Source organism: Gastrolobium bilobum, unplaced genomic scaffold (genome assembly GCF_033153095.1).
Source record: "Gastrolobium bilobum isolate Gb01-03AN ecotype WA unplaced genomic scaffold, APGP_CSIRO_Gbil_v1 utg2264, whole genome shotgun sequence".
Classification (NCBI taxonomy): domain Eukaryota; kingdom Viridiplantae; phylum Streptophyta; class Magnoliopsida; order Fabales; family Fabaceae; genus Gastrolobium; species Gastrolobium bilobum.
Genome location: NW_026899254.1, coordinates 623202 through 645558, shown reverse-complemented (window position 1 = coordinate 645558; position 22357 = coordinate 623202). Strand labels below are relative to the sequence as shown.

Genomic DNA, 22357 nt, shown 5'->3' with positions numbered 1-22357 from the left:
CACGAACACGGTTACCCTCATCCGAGGGATTTCATTTTATTTTGTTTTATTTTATTTTATTTTTTCAGTCAAGGCATTTGATCTTTTTAAATATATAAGTTTATATTCTTTTAGATCCTAACCGTTAATTTCTGTCCATCAACGATTATAATCTATTGGGCCAAACTTAATGGGCCAAATTTATTATAAATTAATTAATAATTTTAATTCAATAAATTATAACCGCTGATGAACAGAAATCAACGGTTAGGATCTAAAAGGATCTAAGTTTATATTCTTTGAAAGGATAGATGTTATTTATTTATTTTAGGTTTTTTCTATTTTTAGAAATCCTCAATCTGATTTTATCTATTTATATAAAATTTTAGAATGTCCACCCAATGACAACTTCCCAACTTCTTTTGATATTTGATAGTGCAATATTTTAGTAATACCTATTGTTTTTTACAATTTTTTAATTAGGTTTTATCTCTTAAGTGATATACATTTTTAGCTTCCCATTTTATTTTTTTTACTTATTTCAACCTGTAAGTTAAATATTTAGTTTTAAGACAACAAAATATTGCATTAAAAAAATCACTTTCCGAATTAGATTTTCAAAAGAAATAAAAAATGGTCTAACACAAAGTTGTTAAATCGCAATACCTATCCTGTACTGTTTGACGAATTTTTTATATCGTGAATGATCTATTGCACTCATTCACGTCCAAATTAGGCGTGTCTCTCAAGCCATTCACGTCTAAATTAAGTGTGACTCGTCTGGTGTTGACACGTGGTACAAAAAATTAATAGTTTAACCGTAAAACTTTATAAGGCCATAACTTTTGACTCGGGTATCCGAATGAGGTAATTCTTGTTTTGATTCTACATAACTTTTCGAGATGTACGCAATGACATCTCATCTGATATGTTTTATCTCTCGCAAATACAATTCAAATTTACAACAATGTTATACTATAAAGATGGCATCAAAGTGGATTAACTCATCTATAAATAAGATGACACCAAATTTCCTATTAAATACAAAACGCAATCAGCTCCTATTAAATACAAAACGCAATCAACTCCTATTAAATTAAATAAAAAATTCAAATAACCACCAGCAAATTTATTTGAATTGGCGACAATCTATAATCAACTCATAAAATTACAACGCAATCAGCTCCTATTAAATACAAAACACAATCAACTCCTATTAAATACAAAATGCAATCAACTTATTGGAGGTATTTGAATTTTGAATTTTGAATTTAATGTTATAGTACCATTATTGGGCGTGAATGAGTGCAATATATTCGTAATTATTAAAATATATACACATTTATATAATATTCTACCAAGTGTTTAGAATATTTATTTAATTATTTTCTTTATTAATAAAGATTTTCAAATTGATTTTTGAGTTTAAATCACAAATTAAATCTTTATTTTGTTTTTCATATTATTAATAATTTTTTAATTTTTTTTTTGGTAATACACTATATAATACAATTATTGTAAATTTGAATTGTGTTTGTGAGAGATAAAATATATCAAATAAGATGTCATTGCGTAGATCTCAAAAAGTTATGTAAAAATCAAAAAAAGAATTACCTCATTCGGATACCCGAGTCAAAAGTTATGGCTTTTCAAAGTTTTACGATTCGTAAGTTGACTTTTTTTTGCCACGTGTCAACACCAGATGATTCACGCCTAAATTAGGCGTGAATGCCTTGGGTGTCACGCCTAATTTGGGCGTGAATAGTCAAGCCTAATTTGGACGTGAATGAGTGCAATAGATCTGTAGATAGTTTCGAAACAGTTATGTATTCGTAATTATTTATTAAAATAGTAATATTTTAATTTTTTTGCCCGTGAATTATATCGAATCGTAAAATTCATAAATATAATAAAAAAATAATTTAAAAATATATAATACAATTAATATCATATAAATCTAAATTCCAAAAAGGATCTCATAAGCAAAATACATAACTAAAGTGCAAACTATTTATTCTCCTACACATCAATCATTAAGAATAATATTATCACTACTGACAAGGAGCTAATCTTTCCCTCCACTCCGGGCTGGCAAGCTTATATCTCTCGATAGCTGCATCGGATCTTTCCACACTATCAGCATCTACCAGTGACATAACTAATCCAACATCCTCTTCATTAGAAATAAATCTTTGGTACTACTGTTGTACCAAAGATTCAGTGTATCCCCACCAATAAAAATATACATGTCAGTTAAAATTATTTTTTTTATGTCAAATTTTTTCTCTCTCCTCTGATGTGTAATGCTCTCATTGATGAGATGCACTGAATCTAGATACAACAGTAGTACCAAAGATTTATTCTTTCATTAGGATAGTCATTTGACTCATCTCTCAAATTTTTTTTTGGTACATAACTCATCTCTCATTTTTTGTTCAACAATCTGAGGTCCTTTTTCTTTATTATTCTTGTTGTCAATATCATTTCGTTTATCAAGCCTGTTGACATTTTCTCGTTCTTGTATGATAATGCATTTATCTTCCTTATAGATAAAAAAAAATAGAATATTTATTTAATTATTTTCTTTATTAATACAGGTTTTTCATATAATTTTTTGGTTTAAATCACAAAATCAAATCTTTATTTTTTATATTAAAAATTACAAATTTTGAGTTAATTTTTGTATCATATAATACACGTATTGTATCGTATCGTAAGATACAATATCGTATTGTTCGATACAAACTCCTTTCTGATACACCCCACGATAGGTATCACTAGGCTTGTGAATTATATCGTATCGTGTATCGTAAGATATTGATAATTATAACTCATTTATCTAATTCGGGTAAAAAGTTGTCTCTCCGTGAGCTTTTGATATCATCTAAAGGCAATAATCCTAAATGGCTGGTGATATTAATCGATGATATAAAAACCAATTCGGCTATTGGTTCGGTTGGAATATGGGATCACCGGGTCACTGGTTTAATCCTGCGAGTAATTGGTTTAACCGCTTCAACCTAATACATGAATATAAGTTTATATTTTATACTAAAAATTAAAAATTATAATTACACAACCTAAAAAAAGTAGCATCTAACAAAATAAAAAAAATGAAAATGAAAATTATTTAACTTTTAAAAGGCTTTAGGGAAAAAGAGAGAGTAAAAAATAGACTAATCTATTGTCAGCCTAAAACCAATAATCCATGATCCGAGAATCAACCTGACCCACTAACTTATATTTTCAAAATAAATCGTAATCTCCTCATCAACGGCTTTTTGACCATTGTGCCCCTAATTAAAGTAAAAATTACTACTATGCCCTCATTTTTAAACTATTTAAAAAAATTGACCTTTTCGCTAAACATAACATCTATCTGCCCATGTTTGATCGTTGACTAGAAGTCATACTCGAGTATGCAACTTATATACTTGAGTACATTTTGCGGGTTAAAATTGCTTATACAACTCATGGGTTTATACTCGAGTATGTCACAAGTTACATGAGTACCCAGCTCTTGTACTCGAGTAATTGTCCGCCAGAAACCCCAATATGAGTGGGTTTCGGCCTCAATTTTCATTTACATGCTTTCTACACCAAAATCTCTCTCGTTTCTCATCTCTATTCCAACCCATCAAGATTGTATTTTATATCACCATCTCTAAAATCTTAATTTTGTTAAATCATTGTCATTACACTTATATATTCCAAGTTTTTTTCAAAAATATGAACCAAATTCAAACCTTAATCCTATTTTCATGTGAAAAATGAGTTCAAATCAAACCTTATCTACCACAATGGGAGGCAATTTGAAGGTCCCAATAATCTAAAGAAAATGAAAACGATGAAAATCAAACGAAGCACTACATACGATGAACTCAAGAGGAGAATTCACCAAAAAATGGGGCTTCAAGGCAGCCAATGCATTAATCACTTGATAGCCAGGTACGAGACTATAGTTGGTAACGATACAATATACTGCATTGGTAACGATATCAATGATGATGAAGATGTAGATAGTGTCATAGATGCATTTTGTTAATCATAAAGTATAAAATTTTATTGAGATATATGTTGAAGTTGATTCTGGTAAGCCTTCATCTTTACCCATGCATACAAGCACTTCACAGTATAGTGTACTCGAATAAATCGGTACAGGTTACTCGAGTACACCAGCTGGGTTTGACATCTAGCTTCTGTTCCACGATTTTTTTTATCAAAATAAGTTTGTAAATGTGTATACTCATACGTTATGACCCAGGGAAGGCGTTATTGGCTGCATAAGGGTTACAAACAGTCCTTAGTGCGTACAAAACCATTAAAGGCAACTTGGTTTCAATATACCAAGTTGTCATTTAGGTCAAACAATGACCAAACCATGAGTCAATTGGCATAGTTTAATGCATTTGGACTTGGGTAGGGTGTTTCCGCATGTAAAATGCAATGGCCCATATTCAGATCAATTTTAAGCGGCAAAATAACAATATCTATGCTAAAATGTAAACATAAAGTCGTTAAACATTAACAAATAATCATTTCATTAATAATTTTTTTTTTACATAAACTACCAAGTACAAGATAAACCCTAAATACATCTGGATCCTGAGTGAGTGAAACTTAATTGTGAATACATAAAAAAAAACCTAATGTATGGTATCTGAGTGTGTCACCTTGTCCTCATCAGCAGACTCCTCCACAGTGCGTGGACCCTGTCTGTACCCTGCCTCCAGGCATCCCACCTTCAACTCCATCTCAAACCGCCACCTGCACTGGGCCTGTCTAAATCCCCTTAACTCTATCGTCAAGGTGCCAATGGATGTCATAACATTACTCATGTCCCACATCAAGTTATGCATGGATGTCATAACATCATCAATGGTTTATTCGCCCTCAGGAGCATGAGGAAGTGGTGGCTGAACGCGGGGCAAATGTGCAGGTACACCAGCATTGTTAGGAGTGTCAGCATCTTCGTGAAGGGGAACTTCAGGAGCACAGGTGCAGACTTCCATTGTCGCACACCCTCCCTCCTCTGAGTAATCTCACACAGTTGTAGTAGACGCTTGCCAAACCTGACATTCCAGCCCATGACAGTCTTCAGGGTTTCAATCCCCATAGGCACACCAAATCTATGTAATATCTTTTGAACCAGGAATGCATAGGGAAGTGGAGCAGATCTAGACTTGGCAGCCTTACGCATCAGTATGCATATATAGTGCCTCTAGTTCACCTTAATGTGGTGAAGTATGGCCCACATAATAACAAAATCACACTCCAGCACCTTCACGTGATTATGCGGCTGCTGGAACAGGATATGTGTCATGACATAATGAAATATACGAGCATGCACATTCAAATTGCTCACAGGATACTAAGTAAAATGGTCAGCCATTGCATTAGGCCTCCGAGTCTCGACAACGATCGCATCCTGATCATAACCATTAATAATAGTAGGGGAGTCTCATCGTACATAGCTGCGTCTGGTTGCGCATCAAAGTCGAAGCCGAGAAGCTCTGTCCACACAGGGGCAATCATGACAATATCAACTCCGCAGACGCGGGACGTCAACTCGCCCAATGAGTAGTGGAGGTTCTGGTAGAACGCCCTCATCATAACCTCTGAATGCAGGCACTCCATCTCCACAAGCACCAAGAGATGTGTCTGTCCCAACAGTGACATAATGTGGAACCCCTCGAACTGGAAGAATGTCGAACCAGTGACTTCAGCTCACATATGGGGCAGCTTATGAAGTCCTTCACGAACTGAGCCCACCATATCATTATTGAATAAATAATCGAAAGGCATGTCAGGAGACTCCTTCACAACTGGCTCTGGCTGAGAGGATGAGGACGCGTCGTGTCGGTGCTTTGTGCTTTTCTCGGTGGTCAAGGCTCTCTTGGAAGAACGTCTGTCAGTTAATTTTCACATTTTATAAAACACATATGTTAAATCAACAACACAAAACACAAAATAACAACAACAACAAAATAGTGAATAATTCAGCCAAAAAAAAACTCAAATTGGAAAACCTAGGTTTCACAAATTTGGGTTCACAACTCTAATTCATAACAAATTTTACATGTTAATCAACCAAACAAACCCAAAAAACTAACATACAAATAAAAATTTTGAGAGGAAAATGGGGGATTTGGGTTAGGGTTCACAAAAAAAAACCCAAATACATACCTAAGTGGGATTTCAATCGGTTGAAGAAGGAAAGGATGATGATGGTGGGAAAAAGACCAATTGATTGTAGTTGCTGAGTAGGGGTATAAAGAACCAATTCAACTCAAAATCTTAAGGTTTTGGGTGAATGCCTTTTTAATGATTTATTGTATTCTCCAACACACCCCCTCACGCAAGAGCCCTTTGGCCTTAAAACGTGAATATTACACAGACCCAATTTTTGGTTTACCGTTTGTGCTTTTTATTTAATTCCACGAGAAAGTGGGGGCAGTGAGGATCAAATTTGTGACCTTATGGTCACAAGCTCTGATACCATATAAAGAACCAATTCAACCAAAACCTTAAGATTTTGGGTGAAAGCCTTTTTAATGGTTTATTGTATTCTCTATATGAGGGTGATTGAACGAAAATTTTTCTAGTATTCACATGGGTAATGAGGGGGGGAGGAATTTGTGATATAAGGGTTTTATAAAAAACTCAGCTCGCAAAAAGTACTCGAGTACATAATGCTGAAAAAAATCCAGTTGACAAACAATACTCGTGTACTCAACCAGTGTACCGAGTAAACATTGTTTCGCGAAAAATACTTGAGTATCAAGGTCCTGTACTCGATTACATAAGATTGATTATATGTTTTGGTACGAAGACAAAGTTGTAATATTAATTTTTATCGGGGGTAACAAGGTCTATCACCCCCTCATCAACACCTAAGAGAAATATTTTGTACCGCATCTAAAATTAGTTCCAAATCCGAGTCCGTTAGCAAGAGTCATTGTCGCACCTCAAACTATTTTTTTTTCCCCCACAAATCCTTCAACAAGAAGGCATTGTTTCACCAAAAGGCGATGATCATCGATGAGTTCTTTATCTTCAATATATCATCCGGGTTCATCTTTGCCAGAAGCTTCTAAATTTCCCTCCGCCTTCCAAGAACCAAGTGTTCCAAGCACCAAGTTGTCGATAACAAAGCCTATTTTCATGAGATTTTCTTAACTTTATAACCTAGTGGTTTAACTATTTTTACAAAAACCGACAAGTCAAGCCGGTTCACTTCAATTCGTATGCATGATCAATATATTGTATAACTCGAACCGATAACATGACAAATTCATTAATTCTCGAGTCGAACTACCAGTCCAAGCCAGTTTTCACAACACTGATATTGACTACATTTCAATCTTTGTATCCTTATTATATTCTTCTAACATTAGATTATATTCAAATCAACAATTTCAAACACTATAAAATTAAATTAAATTAAATAGTTATACCAAAAAAATCCCTCATTCCAAATACGACAAAATTTGAAAATATTATTACATTGTGGACTCGTACCTATACTCTCTTTCAGATGAGGCAGCCAAAGTGACACTCGACAACTTCCTATCCTCGCTGCCACTTGAAATAAGCAAAATTTAAAAGGGAAATAGGCTTTCTTTTTACCTTTGTGTAATTTTATTTCTTTTTCCTTTCTCTATAACTTCCATTCAGGTGAAAAAACCAAAGATTAAGGTTGCATGAAATTGCATGTGCAACCTCAGGAATTACAATTTACATGTTAAGAAAAGGTTAGGCGTATGAACAATTCCGTCCAAATAATCAATCACCTAGGGCGGTTGTGATTTGTGAATTTCTTCATTGAGAAGTTGCGCTATTAGGACCCTGTCAGCCGCTGGCATATTGTCACTAAGAATGCTATACAATGAGTTCAATTCTTCTGCATTAACCTTTTTAAATAGGTTCCTTAGTATTGCAACAACTCCAACGGGCATGTGCTGATTCATGAGAACCCCTTGACCATTTCCACCATTAACATCGGTTTGGTAAGCTTGTGAAAACTGCCCTTGAGGCCTGGAGTAGGGCCGTGAGTCCCAATATCCATTACAAACTCGACATCGATCCAGTGCCTCAATAGCCTGACGAAAGAAAGCATATATTGAGAGCTATCAAAACTATATCTAAGGAAACAAAATCAAATAGGGCATTATAAATACTAACAATTTAGATGAAAAACCAGAAAGAAGTTTACATCCCTAAGAAATTAGCTTAAAAAATATTATATAAAGGCTAAATGATTGAATTTTATTTGTTTTGATAGGCTACGCTGAATAAACAAAAATAAGGCTATCTTTAAAATCCAGATGTAAAACAAGTGACGAGACTGAACATTGCATTACTAGGTCTTCATGTTTTCTTCATAAAGGAAGCTGAAATATTTTTAAAATAAATTAAAATTGAGTCTAGACACACTCCCACTTGCTCTCTTAGTAAAGAAAGTAGATATAGTAACGAAACTAGCTATGAGCGTGAACAGGTTTAAAAACATGTTTGATTGAGTTTTAAGGAATATGTTACTCGTTGGTTCCCTAACTCCAAAAGCTACAATTCAATCCCAAATCGTTGTTACATCAACCTAAAAGAAGCTACAAATTTTTTGGTTATATGCATAATTACTCCGACCCCAATTAATTTGGAAAAAGGTGATGTTGATGTTGATGTTGATGCATAATTACTAGATATTTGTTCATGGAAGGTGGGGGAACACAAGGATTGGAACAGAATATCCTTCCAGTCCATGTCATACTCAATTGAAGCACTTTAAATTGTAAATGTTTTGATCAGTAAAATTACCTGCACTATTGCTGGTGAAGAAAACCCAAACATTTCAAAGCCATCAAGGCTGCCAGGAGGCTGTAAAGGAGGAAGACCCTTTCTTCCCAGCTTATGTTGCTTTGTGATCTCCTGATTCACTCTCTCTCTTACCAGTTCCCAGCATCTTGTAGCCAACAAATGAATGAAGACCTCACTTGGACAATTTTCCAAGGAAACCTGAGGGGATAAACAAGATTTAGCTATTTTACACATCACCTCTTCCCAATTCCAGCCAACTGAATCACTCACAGCAGTCCATTTCAACGTCCAATGTAATTCTCAACTAAAAGGAACTAACACCTAAAAGTATGAAAATCTCAATTTTGATATGAACAAATCAAGCAGTAAGTTACTCGATGGGTTAAACACATGACTACTCCTAAATAAGAGTACAATAGAGATGGCAAAATGGGTTTGACCTGTTGGGTCAACCCGCCTAACCCGTCAAATTTGGCGGGTTGAGCTACATGTTCAAACACATCACAACTCACCCAAGTGGGTTAAAGTAGGTCGGGTGCAGGTTGTGGCAGGTTGACCCAATGCATTGAGATTTTTTTAAGCTTAATTGGATAGTTTGGGTAAAATATATCACTTTTCTTCTAAACCCTAGTCAACTCAATCTTCCTCTTTCGCTCTCTTTCTTTATTTATTTTCATTATTTTTGCACTATGACCCACCAATTCACCTTAAAATTGGATGGATAGAGATTTTCAACCCACTTTCATAAATGGGGCGGGCGGGTTGCCCGCATTGCCATCCCTACAAGAGATCACAACAGCTTATTCACATTTTCTTCATGACTCCACTTTTAAAACTAGACGGTCCAGAATGACCTGTAATTAAACAATATCCATGTCAAAGGGCTCAGGTGAAGGGCCAAAAGACTGTCTATAACATTAATGTCAAACGGAACAACTTCCGAAAAACAAAACTTAGCCTCAAACCTACAGTAAAGTCATGAAGTGCAAAGTAGATGAGCCAAGAAACTTCCACCAAACTTTCGCCCACATAACAAAACGGTGAAACTCTAGAAATGTTTGCAAGGGATTTAGATTTCAGTGTGTGTCGACAAATTTGTATCAGAAATATGAAAGACCTTTCCAGACATACTGACAAAAAGTACATATTATAATACAAATAGCATGACAAAAGCCTGGAATTAAAAATAAGAAAGAGAAAGTACCATAAATAGAGGTCGATCACGTCCAGCATCAAGAATTTCTGAAATATAGTAGCACATACTGGATGGATCTAAGACACTTATGTATCTAACACGGCTTCTAAATCCTGCATCAATTAATTTAATTTGCATAAATACACAGTTTACATATTCAATTAAACACTGCCAGGGAAGCTGCAATTCATTATAAGCAAAGTATACATACCCTTTGGAAATATAGCTTGACTGCTACACCATAACTTTCCAGAAAGCACAACTCCAAATTCTAAAGGTTCAACATTGCAGTTGATACGCCGGACAACCTTTGCAATACGAGGTCCTTTCTGACGATTATTGTTTAGGTTGCAAGAAAAGTTTCCATTAATGGCTCTTACATTGTCTGCTACATTAGAGGTGGCACATCCTCCAAACTTTTCATCATTATCCTCATTTTTAACCTTGATAGTGCCAGAAGGTTGTGGGTCCACAGGACAAACCCCTGAACTTTCCAAACGATGACCGCCAGCCTCTACTATTGAAGAAGCTGGAATATTTCCAACTGATTCTGCACTAGTAAGACCTATATGAAAAGAAAGATCTACTGGGGTAGAAGCAAGAACTGGTCCTCTGTTTTCATGACATTCCTGTTTCACATGCAAAAGCTGAGTTGAGTCAGGACTTTTATCTTTGCGAGGCAATGCAATAACATCCTTTTCACCCATCACAGCAGCATCTGTCACAGGGATGGTCAAGTGTGTATTTTCTATATTGTTACATGGGCTTGCTTTATCTCTAGAACCTTGAAGCATCTGAGAAGAATCCTTCCTTCTATTTGAATCTGGCATCTTCATTTTATCATCTTCATCGTCACTAAGAAGTATAATACTGTTGTGCCTGTAGAGTGAACTTTTCTCACCTCCATTTTGAGCTAGAGGCAGAGATAAAGCATATGATGAATCCTCTTGAGACAATTGACTACCAGGGGTTCTCAACTTTGTTCTGCAAATAACAGATCCTTCTTTATTAACACAGATATTAAGATTAGCCGCCTCACATGTTGGTTTTGAGCAATTAATTGTTAACAGTTCCTTCATGTGACTCAAAGGAGACACAGCTTCTGCAGATTTCCTCTGTTGAAGATAGCTCTGATCTTCGCTATGTGCTGGATTTGCTTGATTCTCTATTGGAACATCTATCAACTGAGAATCTTCAATAAATTTATTTGAAGGATGCAAAGTGGCCCCGGAAGAATGAGACAAGTTGGACGAATGCGTTCTCAATTCCTTAAGTATTGTTTCCTTGTCTACTGAGACATAAGAAGTTAATGCCAGCCCAAGATCGAATTTTGCCCATCTGTATACCGCGCTCAATTTTCCTTCCAATGCCTCAACAAGAATATTTAGTTCACTAATATCATAACGAAAGAGGAAAAATTTGGAATCCCAAGGGCATGAACAAAAGTGCTTTGCATGATCCAAGCAAGCATATGTATCTGGGGAACAGTGACAACCAGCTGCAGATAGATGTAAATCAAAAAAGCAAATGTTGCATTCCCTTTCACTTGTAGCATCAAAACCACTCTCCATTTTTAATGCCTGTAAAGAACTGCAGAGAAATTCCCTTCTTGCTCGCTCCATCTCAACACGCATCTAGGGTAGAATACATAAGAAAATCAGAAAGGGAGATTATTAACATTAAAATTCAATAAAAGGGTACCAATGATGTACCTTTACAGAATTTGTATTCACAAAGCATATTCCATATATCTTCAATTCATTTGGCATATAATTTTGATTTATACTTCAAATTCAAACCTTTTATTTTTTCCCAGCACGGTGGGGGGGTGGGGCTGCTTATAAATTAGAAGGATCGATTTCAATTCCTTTGAAAATGTAATTGATAGGTAATGTTTGCTCTACCTTAAAAAGTTCATATTTTAAAACAAGATCCCCAAATATTCAGCAAATAGAACAAAAACTCCTTAGTTTAGTTACAATATTAGGGAATTAGAATCTGTTGTCATTATTGAAGTTAGGTGTCAACCAGTAAATAAAAGGACCTCTTGCTATTAGTCAGGGATTTTTCACGCCCAGTGGAAGACAAGTGAAAAATTATAAAGGATGATGACCAATACAGGCTGTGGCCTCTAAATAACCTGTAGAGAGTGCATGCCAACCAATATTGATGGTTTCCAAATGGACATGGCGGAATAGGAAACAGAAATGACACCATAAATAAGTTTGCATACAATAAAATATTCAAGAGGCCCAATAAAAAACTCAATGGATATGAATTAAGTATCCAGATATATGCTTCACTCCACCTCCATTCCTTTATGTTGTGTGGTTAAAAATTTAGTATCAAATCCTGACTCCTGAATATCTTGCAAGATATAATATAAACTTCTTTAAAGATAATTGCTTTTAGAAATTTAAAACCATTTTTGGGCCTCCACCTAACAACTTCAGCTTTTAGGAGAACTGGACTTTAACATGTAGTCATGTATAAAAAAAAACTCTATGACAAAGTGGTCGATCCTTGTTGCCTCTGTACTCCTAATAAATTTGAATTTCGACATAAGGTAAATGTGCTTGTGCATTGCCTATACTTCAAGCCCTAAGTGCTCTAATACTCTTGTTGTAGAGGAGCCATGTTAGATACAGAAAATCATATTTAGGTCCTCACTTAACAACTTAAACTTTCAAAATATTAGCAAATGTAGACACTGATAATGTTAGATATAAAACCAGCTATGAGCCTTCACTTAATAGCTTAATCTTTTAGTAGAGTCTCTATGACCAAGTAATCATGATTGATTCTTGTCACCCCATTCTTCTGAATTCAAGTGGAATTTAAGCACAAGGTAAGCAAGCTTGTGAATTGTTTACACTTCAAGCTCAAAGGGCTCTTGTTAAAGGGACTTGTTACATATAAATTCATGAGCCTTCACTTAACAGCTTAAGCTTTTAGGATAATTGGTCAATGACGTATCGAAATCATTGACTTTATGTTTTTTTCTTTTTTAAATTTATTCTATTGTAGGAGAAAGATTCATTGTTCTTCTATATGTTAATCTCTTCCTACCCATTAAAATAAATCTTCATCAAAAAACATTTAAATTCAATCTAGCACTTTATGCTTTCAATTTACAGACTCCCAACAATAAAATACAGAAGACGAGACCAATTAGAACAAAGGGATGAACAGAACGGAAATATCCAAAAACACTTAAAATTATCAACAAAAAATTAATAATAAAGTAGAAATCCCTAAGACAGATAATATGCCTTATATGGTGGTTCAAACAAAACTACTTAGCCTCAAATTCCCTTATTATGGTCACTTCACAAATTAATACAAAATCATAAATGCTATCCCTTCATACTGCATTACATGGAGAACAGGAGAAGCAGAATTTACCTTGAGTGCTTTTGCCAGAAGGCTATCCTTTCCACAGACATCTTTCCATCGTAGATTATCTGAAGTATTTTTCTTCAGCAAATTAAGCTCCCATTGAGCTCGTACTGCTTCCCTTGCAGCCCCAAGCAACAGCTTATCGTGGGATATAGAAGTCTTGCGTCCCTGCTCCCGGTACAGCTCTATAGCGATATGCCCATGGGGCAGCCAGTCAACAGGAGCTACATTAACAGCCTCAGCACAGTTGAAGCCGCAATTGAACCCAGAGTGGTAGGCTCGAGGAAATGTCAGAACAAATTCACCAGCGTTTTGGACACACCTATAAACTGGCACTCCTTTAGACTTAAGGATAGAAGGAGAAAGCTGAGTGACCTGCAAACAAAAGGCATTAGATAAATATATGTCCAAAGAAAGAAACATAATCATCCTACATGGCCATTAATCTTCTCAATTAGAATTACGGACAGGTGGATGAAATGAAGATAGGCAAAAAACGGAAGATGGAACTTCACCCCACCCAACATAACAATAATTTTAACCTTGTTTGTTATCTCTCTCTAGCAGACAAAACAAACAAAATGATAAAAGAAGGAAAAGAATAGCATGCGAAGCAAGAGACAAACATGTGATCCCCATTAGCAACACCTGACCAAATGACATTTGAGCAAGGGTAGAAGAACTATAACTCACCAGCTTATGAAGCAAGTCAGGTTGTTCTTCAAAAAGTTCAGGTAAATGCTTTCTCATGGCCTCTTCCAATTTGCAAGCATCTTTTCCAGGGACACCATACCACATTTTTGGAGCACCCCAATGCATATAATTCAGGGAATATAAATGGTGATCTTCCACATGCTGTACCCATAATTAACCCATTAAGAAAAGATAAAGCAGCTACAACAATTAAAGATGCTAGCTAAGCAACTTCTCTCTCACCCATACACAAAAAAAACTTCAACAAATTTCCACTCAAGACACAATGAATAGTTATGATGTAGTGGTTTACCAAACAAATCAAGGAAATGATGCCAACTATATGAATTCCTTTACATCCCCCCCCCCCCCCCCCCAAAAAAAAAAAAAAAAAAACACACCCACCCACCCAACCAGAACATCCCCTCACACACCCTAGATGGGCATACGAAGAAGCAACAATCTATGTAGACAAAATATACAAACATAACATACACATGGGCATGCATAGGCTCGTATAAAGAACAACAAATGCAAGTCATGGTAATATATATTAAATTAATAAAGATACATATAATTTCATTGGTTATAAGTACAAATTGGGTGAAGAATACATGAAATACAAGCTAGAAAATTATCGTAAAGATGTGGTCCTTACCCAACAAAAGGAGGAAAAGCACATTCCTACATACAACCATGGCACCAGAACACCAGATATATCACTACTTTCATAAGAGAGTACAGATCCAGGTAGCCTTGCAAAGTTATTTAAATTCCAGCCGGCTTTTCTGTAATGTTCATGTGATGCAGAACTAACATGACTAGACTTACTAGGAAAACCACTCCCAAAATCCCCAGTTTCCAGATCAGCTCCATAAAGCACCTAGAAGTACATACAAAACGAAATGTAAGGACAGGGATACGTACAAAGCGCAATGCATACGAAATAATTTGATGAAGCAGCAAAGTATTGAGATTATAAGGAAAGTAACCTCAATTTCTTCAGTAGGATTCTCGACCATCCGCCAATATTCACCCTCTATGTTCTCCACAGAAGGCTCCAAGGTGCCATTCAAAATTGTTGTATTAGCACCTAAATGAGATATATTATCATTTTGTCTGAAGTATTTGGCCTTAAAATCATCCGCATATCTCTGAAATGTCTCTAAGGTAAATTCTGGACCAGGTTCAAACCCAAACCTTTCAGCTTCACAAAATCCCATATTAGGTCCCCTTCCAGTGCCATTATCCATTCCCATTCTTGTGCATCTTCTCCTTTTCCTTTTCATATTACTTTGAATCCTTGATATCTTTCTCACTGACTCACGATTCTGAAGTTTGTCAATCCTCTGAACACGAGTAGCAAATTTAGAACCCTCCCATACACTTTTTTCCTTGAGAGGACAAGGGGGTTTCCAAGAAGACGGAGGAACAATGCGACAAATTCCATATGGCTCAGCACTGGCGCGAATGCTTGATATATATTTCAAAGTATCTTGAAACTCCTGAAAAAAAATTATGAACAAGTCAAAGATCTAACTCTACAATATAGCTAACTTGTAGAAATAAACTGATCAATGACAGGTACAGAAGTGAATTTAAATAAGCCACAAGAACTGAACAAGACCTCTTCAGTGGGGCGAAAAACAGGAGCATCCTCGAGATTTGGCCTACGGGCATCTTCCGGTCGCCATCTGGCAACAACCTGTCAGAAACTTCAATTGTTAATTACTCATTATGCAAAAATGTTGCCCACAACAGAAGAGCATCTCTGGCTAATTTGCGGTTAAGGAGCCTCTATAATATATGATAAAATTACCAGTTCATCTCCATTGTAGTTATTACAATAATCAGTCTGTTAGATGTTAAGGTAAACCAAGTCACTTCAATTTTAACAGACGATAAGGGAACATCCCAACTCATAAAAAATGGTAATGCAAATATCATTATTACTATATTTTAATATAAGTAATAGAAATAATAATGATAGAGGAAATGTCAGGTCAGAGTTGATTCATTAATTAAGGTGATAGTAATGCAGACAGAAGTAAAGCATGCATATTAAATAAACAGAACCTTTTGGCAATTACTGCAATCTGGACATCCACGGATGACTCCCCTGGGGAGACAAGGTCTTGAGGAGAAATTCTGCATTGACATTCATATGTAAGACACTAACCAGAAAGTACACTCTTACATTTAGGAAATGTCATACAAAATCAAGACATCCAAAACAAAAAACGAAGCAACATAAGACTGACTTGATCAAGCCGCTCACAATCAGAGTCTTCTTCTGAACTGTTCTCAAACCGACCATAGTTAATCCATGGTCTTCCTCGAACGGATCTAGGAACCTTTGCAGTACCACGAACTTCAACATCATTTTCCACCTGAGTTGATTGTGATTCAGAAGCACTTGTAGAGGCTGAACAACTGGTCATATTCTTATCGCCTTGTTTCTCATTCTCTTCTACCCTCTTCAGGGAGAAAGATGTATATGACTCAAAACCTGGTGGAACTGATGGAAAGTCATCATTATCTTCTTTGACACATATTCTCATAAGCTCAGTCCCCATCAGTAACCTCATGCAAGAGGCAATAGATAATAATGTCTCTGATTTGTCTTCCCTGTATGAATAAAGGAGTCAGCACAATGCCATAATCCACGCGCACACACACAAAAAAAGAGAGCAGATATTCCAGGTTTTGTTAAACTTACTTTGATAGGAAGCGTACTTATGAAGTGAAAGATGTAGAGTTTGTTCAATCTCTGAACTTCCACAGAATATTACAGCTAGAAATCATAGCGATTTAAGGTGATTCTAGGTCCCATAACTTCATAAATAGCTGGAGAGCATCAATCATAAATATGTCACAATAAACAGACAGAGAGAGAGCTCAGATAAAGTAACACAGATACAAGCAACTTAGTATCTTAATATTCTTATTTTTTTTCTATGATATCTAGTCAAAATCTCTATCCTTAATATTGTCTGACTAAAACTATAATTATTTTCACTAAGGGTATTTACATTCATCCAACAGAATGGCAGATCCGAAAGCAAATGCATATTGAAACTTCAGTATGTTCTTGTTTGTTGATATTCTTGTTTGGTCATGTAGGACTAATCGACAAATGAAGGGAAAAGCTTAATGTAGGAGAATGCATAATCTAAATGCACATAATGACCAACATTGTTTATCCCTTTCTGACATATTCTCTTCTAATATTTCTCTTCACCCTCCTTTCACCCTTTCTCAGGACCAAATCCCTAGTTCATTACATTACAACAGCCAGATCATAAGATAAAAATGTTGAAACAATTCAGCAATCACTGACAGAATCTCAAATATAACCTAAAAGATCAGGTAGAAAGGTTCTTCAAAAGCTGTGCTTACCATTATATGTACAGATTCAGAGAACATAACACATCATTATAAATTCACTACAATACAATTATTTGGAATTTTTAAGTGGATGGAAACCAAGCAAATAATAATACAAATAATAATAATAACAATAATAGTAATAATAATAATAATAAAAAGAAACCTTGGTCAATTTTACTATAATCAAGCAATTTTGTAGCAATTAGCTAAAATCCTAACAACTAACAAAAGACCATACCCTATCACGAGATTCCTAAAGGAAATCGTGGAGGAATTGCGATGTTCTATTTGTATGGTGTGATGCAGGAAAATATGGGTTAATACAATAAAGTATAGGTCAATAAAGAAAGCACAATTTCGAAGTCCTATAGATGGCTGTTGTTAAGAACGATGAGCGTAAAGAATTGAAGACAAACTGCAAAATCTACAAACCCTAACAAGATGGAGGAATAAGACGATTGAGGAAGCAACATAGACAAATCTGCATCCTCTTCATTAATGTCAAGATGATTTTTATTTTATTTTTTTCCTTTGGGTTTCTTTTTTTTTTTTTTTTTTTTTTTGGTCAACTTTCTTTTTGGGGTTGAAGCTTGCAACATGTGTAAAGTGTTTAAGCCCAAGGACATTTTCGGGTTTTTGTAACTTTCCGGGTTTCTTAATCGGGCTTTGGCTTGATTTCTAGTCTTTATATCACTATTATATGGATTTATATAAAATTTACAAGTCTTTATCAATTATAAAACCTCACATTCTTAAATAAATAAAAAACATACATTATATTTAGATATTTTATTTTTACTAATTTCTCACAAACTCTAATAAAAAAATTATAGTGAAATTAAAAAAGGTTATTCATTGACCTTGCATATGGAAGCTTGTGAAAAATTAATCACGGAATTGTTTATCTGTGTATCATTTTCTATATTAAAGACATTACTTGGTTTTGGAATCTCTAAAAACATCCAATTTATAAATTAGTTATCGTAAAAAAATATATTAAAATTAACTCAATTTAAAAAAATTGATTTATAGTGGGTAAAATTACTTCAATGTAAAAACACTCATTATTTTTATTTGTCACTATTATGTTACTAGTTTGGTAAACTTTTGTGGATTCAAACTGCTGTGCAAATAGCACAAGGCTGTTTGAACAACTTTAATAACTGTTGCGAGCATAAAATGAAATTTTAAAATGATTTTATTGAAAAATATAAAAGATTTTTTGTTATTGATTAGAAAAAAAAACACGTGCAATAAGATTAAATAAGCCAATAATAATAACTCAAGCAAAGAAAAACATGAATAGATAAAAGAACCACCTAAAAAATACCGTCAAGCAAGAATTTTAATCAAACCCTCAAAGAGATTTAAGGCTTTTTTTTTTTTTAACAAATTAGCCTTAAAAAAAAAAAAACTAAACCTATTACCCAACCCAAATCACGAACCCAAGAGTAGGTGCAAGGTTTGCTTTGGATAATTGGATGTGTGTATGGTTTGGCGTATTGGCTTGGGTGGTTGTGTTTACAAACACACAAGCGTGGGGTAGAATATAATCATGGATTTGCTTCTATCTAATGGTTCAAATACCTAATAAATTAGAATCATTACCACACGTGTGTGGGGTAGAATGTTTTTACACCGATATAAGAATAAAAAGTTTTACAATAAATCATAATCATTGATTTGTTTGTATCTAATGGCTCAAATATTTAATAAATCATCCTAACTCTCTCTGTATATAAGGTTTGATATTTCTCAGGGTAAAGGGGATAAAATTATCTCCTACACACACATATGGAGCCATATGAAAAAAATGAGAGAAAAAAAATAGATCCCACATATTTTTATGTATGTATGGAAGATAAAATTATCTCTTACAATATAAGAGACATTAAATTCTCCCACCCACACACACACATATATATATAGGGAAGGTTATATTTACAAATTTTTTATTTACTAACTCTTACTAGCTACATTATGTTCTCCCGGGAGAACATTAAGTTATACTATGTTCTCCCAGGAGAACATAGTGTAATTTGCAAAATTTTGTAAAAAAAATTTGTAAACGGATCCTTCCTATATATATATATATATATTGGATTTTAGAAAAAAAAATATATAGAATGTTATGGGAGTTTTATTTTTTATAATATAAATTTTATTAAAATGTCCTGTGTATTTTTTCAAACCCTAAACCAATATCGTTTCAGGGTTTGCTTTTGCGTATCTTCTGTTGCAAGCAAGAACTTCAATTTAAAAAACAAACTAATTTGTCTAATTAAACTTCACCACGAATCGAGTATATTTCCAATCTAAATATTATTTGATTCAGCAGTGATTTAATTGTAATTTTAACTATAAAATATAACTGGTTAAAACAAGTTGAAATATAATCCATATATTGAATATGAATGAAAGGATAATAAATCATATCTTCTCCCACCTAAAATTGTATTCTTATATCTAAATTATGTATGAAATTCATATTCAACAATCATAAATCAAAAGCATGAATAAGAATCTTAAGAATTCATAGTTTTTATATTCATATGAAAACCAGTTTTAGAACTTGCAATATGATGATAGAATCCCATAGCAATCTTTTTAGGGTTTTGCTATTGTTCTGTTACAGGAATTCTATTTTCATTCCTGCACACACATGCATATTTTTTTATTAAATTGTTTTTTTCAAAAAAAAAAAAAAATATTGGTAGACCCCACAAATATTGTGTCTGTGACATGATGCAACAACTATCATGTTACATGATAGTTCTATTACCCATTTTTTTATATTTATTCAAATTTCACGGGCTGGTATGAGGATCTTGTTAGTGGTGCAATTCGTAATTTTTTTGAGAGCCTATTTGGATCCTCTTATTCTTAAGTTAGAAGTTACTTATAAGTTAAAGTTAAAAAGAAGAAGTTAAAAGTTGTTTGAAAATTACATAAAAGTTTAGCTTAAAAATAACATAAAAGCACATATTTCAAGAAAATTATCTCTCTCTAACTTTATCACTCTTCATTTAAAAAAAGCACACAATTAAAAAAAAAACAGATAAGAGCTTAAAAAAAGCCCCTCCCAGGAGCTTTTAGTGCCTGTTTGGATCCTCTCTTTTTTAAGTTAGAAGCTATTTATAAGTATAAGCTAGACCAAATAGGTTTTGGTGCCTGTTTGGATCCTCTTATTTTTAAGCTAGAAGCTACTTATAAGCATAAGCTAGGCCAAACAGGTTTTGAAAAAAGCTCTTATAATGAAAAGCTCTTTTTTTTATAATGATAGAAGGAGCTTTTTTTTAAGCTCTTATCTGTTTTTCTTGAACTGTGTGTTTTTTTTTTTTAAATGAAGAGTTATAAAGATAGAGAGAGAAATAATTTTCTTGAAACATGTGCTTTTAAGTAATTTTTAAGCTAAATTTTTTATGTAATTACCAAACAGCTTTTAACTTCTTTTTTTAAGCTCTTTTTTTTAGCTTTAACTTATAAGTAGCTTCTAGCTTAAAAATAAGAGGATCCAAACAGGCTCTGGGAAAAGCTCTTATAATGAAAAGCTCTTTTTTTATAATGAAGAAAAAAGCTGAAAACTAAGTTGTTGTCTGTTTTTCTTGAATTGTGTGCTTTTTCTTAAATGAAGAGTGATAAAGATAGAAAGAGAGAGAATTTTCTTGAAATACGTGCTTTTAAATAATTTTTAAGTTAAAATTTTTATAAAATTTCCAAACAGCTTTTAGCTTATTTTTTAAGTTTTTTTTTAGTTTTAGCTTATAAATAGCTTCTACCTGTTTTCTCGTTATGAGAGTTTTTCTCAAAACCCGTTTGACTTAGCTTATGCTTATGAGTAGCTTTTAGCTTAAAAAAAGAAAGGATCCAAACAGGCATTCAAAAATCAACTAAATTGTTATAATACAATATTTTGGGTCATCAAAAAAATTTACGGGCCTCAATTTAATCTTTTAGGGAAAAAAAGTCTACTCGTGATCCTCATAATTCAAAAATAGATCCAGATAAACAAAATCATGATCTCAGAAATTCAAAAAGACTCACATTAATCCCTCAAAAGAAGTAACATGGGTTTATTTTGGAATTTAAAAGTATCACGAGCCGACTTTTTTTTAAGAGATTAAATTGGATCCTATAATTTTTGTTGATGACCCAAAATATATATTATTCTTTATTTTATTTTTTTTCAAAAAATATGTGTGTACACTTGCACACGCTTACATCCACCTAGGTCCGCCGCTGCAGTTAGTCATTTATTTAATTATTAAATCATATATACTTTTCATCGTATAGAAATTTTTTAGTGGGAAGGAGGTACAAGCATACAAGAGAACAAAGTGAACATTTGAATTAAGTATTTTTTTTTTGGATACAACGATGGCATTGAGATTCAAATACATGACCTCATGTATACTACCTGAATTCCTCGGACCAATTCTAATGGCGTATATTTAAATTAAGTTAGCAACTGAAACATTGGTATACAAAAATAAATCAAATAAAACATACCTCTTTCGATTCGCAGATCTACGAAAGACTTGTCTATAAAGTGGGTTCTCCTATTCGAACACTCCTCTTGAATGGTGGAGACACTATCTAGACACTTGTATAATCTTCTATGAAGAATAAACACGAGTTATATAAGAGATAAAAGAACTCTAATTTTCTTTTGGATTCCAATAGTATACTCTACTCTCTCTTTTTTCTCTCTCAATCTAATTTTGTGATCTCGTAATTTTTCTATTGAAAAAAATATCTTTGGAATATCTTTATTATTTGTAAAAATCTATTTCTTTATTTCATTATGATTTAGGATACGTATGTGCCAAGCCCATCAATATTTCTTTATATATTGTATTCTCTTTAATCAATTCAATATACAAA

General features: G+C 33.9%; 1 protein-coding gene across 2 annotated transcripts; it reads right to left on the bottom strand.

Annotated features, from left to right (window-relative positions):
* Window positions 1-7450: 7450 nt before the first annotated feature.
* LOC133288808 (putative lysine-specific demethylase JMJ16) lies at window positions 7451-17951 on the bottom strand. 2 transcript variants are annotated; one of them, XM_061486627.1, is made up of 13 exons: window positions 17712-17951; window positions 16803-16930; window positions 16345-16711; window positions 16160-16231; window positions 15711-15788; window positions 15076-15588; window positions 14742-14966; window positions 14084-14245; window positions 13397-13765; window positions 10203-11625; window positions 10001-10104; window positions 8797-8994; window positions 7451-8081 (listed from the first exon to the last, which is right to left on the bottom strand). In XM_061486627.1, exons 3-13 carry the CDS (start codon window positions 16669-16671, stop codon window positions 7773-7775), a joined length of 3780 nt encoding a protein of 1259 aa, XP_061342611.1. In that variant the 5' UTR covers window positions 16672-16711; window positions 16803-16930; window positions 17712-17951; the 3' UTR covers window positions 7451-7772. The 2 variants fall into 2 exon arrangements, with proteins under 2 accessions (XP_061342611.1, XP_061342610.1); XM_061486626.1 differs by having other exon boundaries at window positions 16803-17951.
* Between the last annotated feature and the right edge of the window lie 4406 nt (window positions 17952-22357).